This window comes from Protomyctophum parallelum (genome assembly GCF_964188405.1).
Source record: "Protomyctophum parallelum genome assembly, chromosome: 9".
In the NCBI taxonomy this organism is placed as follows: domain Eukaryota; kingdom Metazoa; phylum Chordata; class Actinopteri; order Myctophiformes; family Myctophidae; genus Protomyctophum; species Protomyctophum parallelum.
The window spans coordinates 22,452,959-22,462,674 of NC_139706.1; the positions used below are offsets into that span (position 1 = coordinate 22,452,959).

Consider the following 9,716-nt stretch of genomic DNA (forward strand, 5'->3'; position numbering starts at 1 on the left):
TGATTTCTTATTTTTATTTTAAATTGAATCCATCTCGGGGAGTCGGGTATATATGTATCTGGATTATGCGAATGCTTGCGACACCGCAGCTTGTTACAAGCCCACTTGGGCGGCTGTTTTCTCAGTATGTGAATGTTTTATTTTTTACCCTCCGATTGGAATAATGTATAGGCCCACTTCGTTTTATCAGAAGTTTTGACGTAAGTAAAGCGATCCTTGATTAACGCGTCCAATTCCAAACCATGCATGTTGATTGATTGGTATCGTATAGATGGACACATATGTATTTGGCTGCTTTGGTTTGAACATAATCATCGTCCTATATTTACGGTAATACGTGACTGTGGATTTGTGTGGGTTTGTTTGTGCTGAAATAATTCTAGCTTCTGTGGGGATATGATCGGCGTCCTGATCCCATGAGGAGGGGTGGTGCTGTCCTTGGTGCTGAAAGAATCTCCTCGGGAAGATTATCTTCAGGGCCTCGACGATCAAGTACAGAGAAGGACTTCTTCAAGGCGAGAAGTTTAAGGGACCAGCTGTTTATAAGATGACAACTCCATTCACGCTGCACACACTGTTTGTTTTGCTTTCTGTTGGTAAGTAGAAATTGTCCCAACTTTAATTGAAAACAACGTTTATTGTAGCTATGAACAATAATTAATTTATGTTTGCGTTCATTGTACTTGGTGGTCAAAAGCAACAACAACAACTGTTGATTGGATTATGTTTATTCAAAGTATTTCTCTATGACAAAACAGGGGTAATAAAAGGTTTAAATAGTCTACTTATAAATATAATATATTATATAATAATATGAACCCAATTGTGGGTTCATATTATTGTGTGCACAAACCGAATTAATGAGTTCATGGCACTCACACGAACTGGAATAATAGGCCTCTATCTAACACCCCCCCCCCCCCCCCCCCCCCCCTCTCTGTCTCTCTCTCTGTCTCTGTCTCTTTCCATCTGGCTGTTCGCTCACTGAAAGCGATGGGATGTAATTGATGCTGGCAGTATCTGCCCATGAGGCTATGATGACTTACATAAGTAGGACACAGGACTCAGCACTGGTCTGTTTGTGGGTTTTTAGATCCGTTTCAAAGTGCAGTTGTGGGGCCTATACCTAGCATCCATTACAACACACACACGACCACAGATCGTTTGTGTCCTTACATTATTAATTATTGTCTGCATGCATTGCCCATGTGACCGTGTGCTCTGTGCACTAACTTGCGCTGTGTCGTCCTCCTGTCTTTGGCCTATACAGCAATGATGTCATATGCTCTGATGACTATATAGGATGACTGTATAGCTATGGTCCATAGCTCTAATGTGCAAGCATTAGAGCTATGGACCAGAGCGATAGGATTAGCTGTGTGACTTGTTGTAAACAACTGATCTGCAAGCCAGAAATGTGTCTGTTAGCAACATATGGCTAGTAGCCGTCTATAGAAGAGGGTCTGTGTGTCTGTGTTCATAGAGATAATCTATAAACATATGGCTAGTAGCCGTCTATAGAAGAGGGTCTGTGTGTCTGTGTTTATAGAGATAATCTATAAACATATGGCTAGTAGCCGTCTATAGAAGAGGGTCTGTGTGTCTGTGTTTATAGAGATAATCTATAAACATATGGCTAGTAGCCGTCTATAGAAGAGGGTCTGTGTGTCTGTGTTTATAGAGATAATCTATAAACATATGGCTAGTATAGCCGTCTATAGAAGAGGGTCGGCTGGACTGTGTGTCTGTGTGTTTACAGAGATAATCTTGTGTCAGCCCTACATGAAGCCAGAAAGTGCAGAAACTACATTTTTAGACGCATCATTTATTCGTCTCAAATCAGCTGCCTTTCGTGGTTTTGGGGCGATACACATTGAAATCATGAATCGATATACAATTTGGGCAATATCACTTCTTAGACCGCATCGATAATAACGCGTTTGGCTGGCCAGCTGAAACACTTTAAAGTTTAAAGACTTTGTCAGTTAGATTATTTGCATAGTAGTTACTGCACCATGGCTTTGTAGGGCCTGAGGTTAAAAGGTTGGATCACCACTTTGGTATAGAGCTGACTGACATCAGACATCACATGACAAGTGGGATCATGTGTGGATAAACAAGTGTGATCATGTGGATATTGAGATCCACTGTCAATATGCACATGATGCCACTCGTTTATCAATCCCTTGACATACTCCACCCTGCCTGCCGAGGCAAGCTCCCACACCACTTCCCTGCTCTCTCCACTGTTTCAACAATTCTATCATCCAATCTTCCCCTTATTGTTGTTTTGTTTTTGTTTTGTTCCCCCCTTTGCAGGCTAATGTTTCCAGACAGAGGCCATCATCTGCCCAGCTGCAGATGATGGCCTCTGTCTAGAAGCATTAGCAGTAGATTATGCCCACTGGTTGGTTGTGACCTCAGATTTAAGTCAACTGACTCCGTGGGGGAAAAAGCACTCAACTGCAAAACCACATTTATATAAATGCAATTTGAAAGTTGGACTGTTTTTTTCTTCTTTTTTTAGCAGGAAAAATGGTTTTAAATTTGTGTGAATGTATACCTCAACAAGGAAACTGAACGGTTTCACTAAAACATTTGGCTCTTACATGAAAGAAAGAAAGAAAGAAAGAAAGAAAGAAAGAAAGAAAGGGCTGTATTTTGTATTTTAAGTACCAGGTCTTATTACCTAACTTGAGTAAACTAAAGACCTGGAGGTGTGATCAATGCTCTTTGGCCACTCAGAATAGCCAAATGGCATTGATCACGCCTCCAGGTCTTTAGTTTACTCAAGTTATAGGTAATAAGACCTGGTACTTAAGACACGCAAAATACAGCCAAAAGGGTCTAATGAGGCCAGGCAAACAAGCTATGGATAACAAATTAGGCTACTATCTATGTGCCGTTTGTAAACAAAGGAGCAATGAGTGCTAATGTGTGACTGTACAATATATGGTGTAGTTTTTTATAGATTTAATCTTTATGTTTTAAGGCTTTTATATGGAGCTTCACACTTTTCCTTCTTCTTAACACATGACTGACTCTGAGTTGTGCAATAACTGTAAAGAGATTTCCTTAGTGCTATAACGTGACCTCAGAGGTGTTGTGACTCGTGAAGTGAGCTGTGATGGTTGGCGTAGCAGCGTCAGATGTGTGGTGGTGAATGGTGATATACACAAGAGACTGCATGGCGCCTTAGAAAATAAGCCCCACTGGGGGAGACGAGCTGAGCATAATGTTCTGACCGGATGATGAGGAGTTTTGTTGAGGGCCCTCGCTGCCTCGGGGCATGTGCTGTTTCAGAAACCACTACTTCTTAATACTTTTGTAACCCTTTTCTTGAAGGATGTGGGACAGAAAGAGCACACAGCTTGGTGAGAGGGGTCCCTGGTTGTGAACGAGGCTGTTATAAATACCACAGATCCTGACCAATCATTTTACTACCCTATTTAGCACCTTCCTATCATCAGCTGAGCAGCATCCAAGCCACACTTGTGATAGAGCAGTGATTCCCAACCTGTGGGCCGGATTGGCATTGCAACATGGCCCCCAGAATAATTTTGCAAAACACTAGATTTTAATGATAATATAAACTTTAATGTTTAAAAATTGCATAAAATATGTTTCAATAAAATCACATGGCATTTTCTTTTTAATGCCTTGTGGTAGTGATACCATCATACCACTATATAAGAACTTAAAATATATAGGCTACTGCTTTGGTTCCATTCGGTTGTTAAGCTGTGACATATTTGCCCCCGTCGATTGAATGATTGAATTAAATTAAACAGAATGTTAGAAGACTGCACTCTCTTACCAGAGCTCTGTAGAAGTCACACACCCTTGTCTTTTGACACTTAAACTTTATTGAGTTGTCACAGAAATAAGCAATCGCTGATGGACTTCCTCCATTTAAGACAAGAAGGATTGGTGATGCTTCCCAGGAATTTGGAATTATTTAGAAGTAATTATCTTGACCGGCCATGATGATTGGCTTAAGGGCCTGAGCTCAATTTTGTTTTTGTGGAAGACCACTAGTCCACTGACCACTACTATCTCTTTGGTTTTGGAGATAAACACACAACTCAACTAGTGAGGAGACATCTGCTCTGTAAGCTGTTTCCTCATTACAGGATGAGACCTGTTACAGTGCTGTCATCCATAAATGTGAAGATCAGAATCAGAATGAGAAATACAGTCATTAGTTTACAAGGAGTACAGGAGAGAAGACAGAACGCAACCCTGGGGAGCAGCACCAATGCTAATGGCTAGGGATAGAACAATATAGTAACTGCATCGAAAAAAATATATTTTAATTTCAAGAATCAAAGTATATCGAAATGTAAACAACAAGTATTGTATCGTTTTGCAATGCAAATAATCCATGTCGAAATGTTTTGCAATGGAAATAATCGATTGTATCAATACTTGTGCGTTGTATTTAGCAATTTTAAGAGGAAAAAAGAGGTTTAATTACTTTTCCATTCAATATTGCTACACATGGTCTATCAATATCGATGTGTGTATTCTCTGTGTTCATGTCAAAGTACGGGATTGTCTATATGATGTGTTCAAATATGTCTATGTATTTGCCAGATAATCACTGTTTACTTATTTATATCCATAAGCATACATTTTCCCTTAATTAAATAACTGCACTATCCACATGTTCACAGACACACAGATTTAATTTCTTTGCTAAATAGTTACTAATATGTTTGTCTCCTATTCATTGTGTGTGTGTGTGTGTGTGTGTGTGTGTGTGTGTGTGTGTGTGTGTGTGTGTGTGTGTGTGTGTGTGTGTGTGTGTGTGTGTGTGTGTGTGCGTGTGCGTGTGCGCGCGCGCGTGACCTCGCCATTGTGTTTGTGTGTCAGCGGTTGATGTGAGCCGGCCAGTGTGTGTGGAGGTGCTCTCGAACACAGAGGCGGTGGTGGGGAAGCCCATGAAGCTGACATGCATCTTCTGTATGAAGAGAGAAGAGGTGGTTTCAAAGACACGCGTGGACTGGTTCTTTCTGCCCAGAGTACATGAGAACACCACCACCAGAACACCGGTGGGTAGAACTGTATTTATTTATTGTCTCCACCAGGCCGAAGGCACATGGGGAGAGAGTATGTTTTTCAATCTGTCCGTGTGTGAGTCTGTGTGCGTGTGTGCGTGCGTGCGTGCGTGCGTGCGTGCGTGCGTGCGTGCGTGCGTGCGTGCGTGTGTGCGTGCGTGTATGTATGCATCCATCTGTTACCATGCTAATCTCCGGCACCATTAACCCGGTCGGTGCCAAATTTTACACACACACTCCCTGGAGAACGGCCTGTTATAGCGCCACCAGGAGGCCGACTTTTATATTACTCCTCCAGATTCTGTCCAAATATCCCGCAAATCTCTATATTCATGTGTTCTTTCTTTCTCATGCCATGCAGACACGTTTTTCAAGTTCGCTTTCAACCTAGCGTCCCTATTTTGGGCATAACATAGTAGAAATAGGAAGAATAAATATGTCAAACCATGGTGTGTAGTGAGCATGTAGATCAGCTAGAGTTGTGCAATGCATTTGTACGACAAAGTATTAAATAGGGCTTGTTTGTTGTATCCTCCATGGAGGTGGAATATCACCTCATTGTTGTGGATTTCGCCTTGTGACCTACAGTTTGTAGCCCATTGTTTTTGTGATATAAAACTGAAATGACTTCATATAGCTAATAGTAATAGTACAGTATACCACTCCAATCAACCAATCAGATTGATTGATTGGAGTGGATTTGGTAGATTTGAACTACAAAAAGTAAGCAGGGGCTCCCAACTCACTTTACGATGCTCCAAACTTTATTATTACAGGCAGGCAGAAAATACGACGTTTCGACCTCGGCCTGCCTGTCGTTAAATAAGGTTTGGAGCATCTTAAAGTGAGTTGCGAACTCCTGCTTTCTTTTGATTGTTTACTGTGTCTACAGTTTTGGCTCAGCACCAATGGAGGATGTGCGTTACTTCTCTTACCCTGAAAGATTTGAACTACCCCCTATTTCTACTAAAGAATACCTTCCATGTACGTGTGCTTATACAGTATCTGTACCTTGATTATATGTTATTTTAGGTCTGTTTTAACACAAGAGGCAGAGTTTGTGCGCTGTTGTATCTTTATGGCTTATTGTTTGTCTGTCTGTATGTTACATGGCAGGTAACAATTTAACAATGTAACAACTTTTCATTGTTACACTGTGTGTTTGAGAAAATCTGCTTTCTCATCTCTACTGTATGTCGTTTTCATGAATATGTTCTGTCCCTCCCGCATAAATGCTGTCGGAAAGAAATGCTGTCAGGAAATATAAATACGTTTTCGTCATCAAATGAAGAAAACCATATATTTTTAAAACAAAGCCATACTGCCTCATCAAATTTGGTGTTGTGACTTTATATGTTGTCAATTACTTGCATGAGATGGAGAGAGCTGGTGGAGTTAGCTGCTTTAGCAAACAGTTTAAGGGTCCAATGGAGTTTTTATACAAAGCGCTTTTTGCAACTTGTCATTGGTGTTCAATAGCAGTGATTTAATAGCAGTGATTTAAGGAAAATACCTGAGTTAAGTGGTTTCCTCCCGACAGCAACGATATAAAGCAAAGTCCTCCGCTGACCCCACAGATCCTCCAGTATGTGAATGGACTCCCCAGAGAGGTGAAGGGTCCGTGGGAGGGCCGCCTGCTGTGGGCCGGGAGCGTGGACCTCCAGGATCTCTCTGTCCACATCCTGAACGTCACCTGGGACGACAGCGGCGTTTATCAGTGCCAGGTGTTTCGGCAGTTTGAGTTTGACTTCTTCTCTCCGTCCATCAACAAGACCCGAACGATCGATCTGAGGGTGATTGAGATTGGTAAGGGCAGTAGCCTGTCACTCCGTGTCACTCACCACCATTATCCCTGCACGCTCTTTCTGCAGCCCGCTGCCGTCTCCCCACCTGCTTGGCAACACTAAGCTCTGTCTATACAGTACCGCATCCTTCACTATACAGTAGCTGTGATAATCACATCCTGTACTTCCACGTGGCAGGGATTTAGACGTAATCGGGTCTTGGTAAAAGTTCAAAAGTATTAGGACCAAAATTATTGAACTTTAAGGCAATTAATGAAAACATAAACAAAGTATGGTAGTTACTATGGCTAATAGTTTCTTCTACACAGAGAACCTTGATATTACAGACTGCTTCTTCCACTATAAGCCTACCTGTAAAAAAAAGTATCTTATTTTCATGTTGATTGAAACAGTGACACACAGCTAAATACATTATGCTGATTGCAGTGCTACAAATGTGTCTGTATTGTGGTATGTTGTTGTCCTCCTTGTTGATGCTGACAACTCGCAACATGTTGCATTGCGACATGCATGTAGATTGGCTATTTCTAAATAGCTGAATTAGAGAATACGATGTAAGTGGTCAAACTAACCAGACAACATTTAGAATCATGGTGGATCTTCGTCATATCATTTGACCCGATGAAGATCCAGAGCAACTGATCTCCTCCATGGATCAAAGTTTGTTTAAATAAAGACATAGCCCAAACCACACCAAAGGGTCGGGTTGGGACAAAACTGTTTTTAAGGTAAAGTAAGCCACACCAATGCAACTCATTGAGTTGCAATGAGTTGCATTGGTGTGATCTACCTTAAAAACGGTTTTGTCCCAACCTGACCCCTTTGGTGTGGTTTGGGCTTTAACCACAGCTTGGTGTGTGAGTTATATCATTATACATCATTATTCAAATTAATTGTGACACTATAGCTAGTTTTAGCATAACATATATTCGTTTTTCTTAGTCCCTCTCTCCCCAAATGTCCCCTTTGTTACGACTCTTGTGTTGAAGAAATAATTGTGTTGTGTTGTGTGTTGTATTTTGTCTGTCTTTTATCAAGAGCTCTCCTATTGTCAGTGAAGTGGTCAATTCAAACCAGCTACTTTGCTATCTTTTATAAGGGGTAATGTATACTGCTTTCTGAATGCCTGGCTTGCATGTCTTCTTTTTCCTTGATCACCTTGATCGAATATGCAGTCAAACATAAACGTATATTTGGAACTAGCATTTCACCCCACCATGTCTTATAACTTTGCAGTGTCTCCATATGCTACTCAGTATATCTGCCTCTGACAGTGAACATACAGTAGGCCCTGTTCACTGTCAGCGGCATATAGAGATAGGCTTTGTTTTGACCTAAAAGGAAATAATTGCAAAGTGGCCATTATTACCTTTCAAAGTACGCAGCAGTTTATTATTTTATACCATAAGTTGTTCTTTGCATCACATTCCATTATTCATGTCAAATTTCAAACAGAATTTGGCCAGTGTAACGATGTCCTTGTCTGTAGTGATGGAATGGATGAAGTTATAGCAACCATACATACTGTATGCCTGGTAACATTAATACGGGGTGTAAGTTTTGTTAAAATAAATGAAGAAAAATAAATAATTCACCCCAAAACTGACTCGTTTTCTATCAATTACACAACCCATGAAGCCTTGAATTCACGGAGATTTTGTTTTGTTTTGCACGCATTCCTAAGCCAATCATTTGATGACCTGCTGTGTTTCCGGCAGGATACACAAAAGAGTCGCCTTTGTGTCATAGAAATAGAAAATAAGTCATGTTTTGGGTGAACTACTACTTTAAATAGCGCTAAAGTGTATTCCAATAATAATCATTGCTATAGACTCTACGTGCGTGCGTGTGGAAGGTGTGTGTGGTGGGGGGGGGGGGGGGGTGGCTGAAAAGTTTGAGAACCACTACTGTATGTACGCCACTCAAACCGCACTGAGCCGGCAGGCAATTTTTTTTTTTGCCAACGGCTGATTCGGTCTGGCTTATTAGCCAGGCTATAGTAGCAGGGGGCTTTGAACCGTTCCTCTCCAAATCCCTCTGTCCCTGCAGTCGGTCAGGCTGTAGTACTGGGCTGTGAGCAACACGGCTCAACTGTCATTTCTCAACTCTAAACGGGATATGCCAATGCCTTATGCTTCATCATCATGGTGGTGAATGACTGCTTAGCTTGCAGTTCTACGGTCTAAGTGAATATTGTTGAAACGTTACCTCCTTGATTGTGGCTGACATTATATTTCTGGCCAACAGAAGCAATCTTACATTGACAGACTTTCTGTCCAAATGCCTGCGACGGTTAGCTTAATTACCACACACACACTTTCAAGTTCTGCATGCGGGGGCCTCTACTGCTCTATTAAACTGTGTCCGTGTGTTCTGTGTGTGTGTGTGTGTGTCTGTGCGTGCGTGTGCGTGTGTGTGTCTTTTCCACAGCCAGTAACAACACCACGGCGGTTTACTCAGAGATTATGATGTACGTGTTGCTGGTTTTCCTGACTCTCTGGCTGCTGCTAGAGATGGTCTACTGCTATCGCAAGATCTCCAAGTCGGATGAGCAGACACAGGACACGGCGTGAGTGCACACGCAAGCACACACACATAAACATGCACGCACATGCACACACATACACACACACACACACACACACACACACACACACACACACACACACACACACACACACACACACACACACACACACACACACACACACACACACTGACACACTGGCAAACATGTGTCGAGGGTGAGGGCGGTTGCTGTTTATAAAAAGAATGCACCACCTGATGGAGAGGGTGATATTATTGAGTCTGAGCTGCCTCCCTTCGCAGTACTTCAGCTCTAATCTGCTTT

The 9,716-nt window shown here is 41.8% G+C and overlaps 1 protein-coding gene across 1 annotated transcript; it reads left to right on the plus strand.

Moving 5' to 3' along the window:
• Positions 1-508: 508 nt before the first annotated feature.
• On the plus strand, positions 509-9,438 carry scn3b (sodium channel, voltage-gated, type III, beta; the record flags this gene model as incomplete). The annotated part of the gene is made up of 4 exons (XM_083773369.1): positions 509-596; positions 4,876-5,054; positions 6,638-6,866; positions 9,296-9,438. Exons 1-4 carry the CDS (start codon positions 548-550, stop codon positions 9,436-9,438), a joined length of 600 nt encoding a protein of 199 aa, XP_083629495.1. The 5' UTR covers positions 509-547.
• Positions 9,439-9,716: the final 278 nt, after the last annotated feature.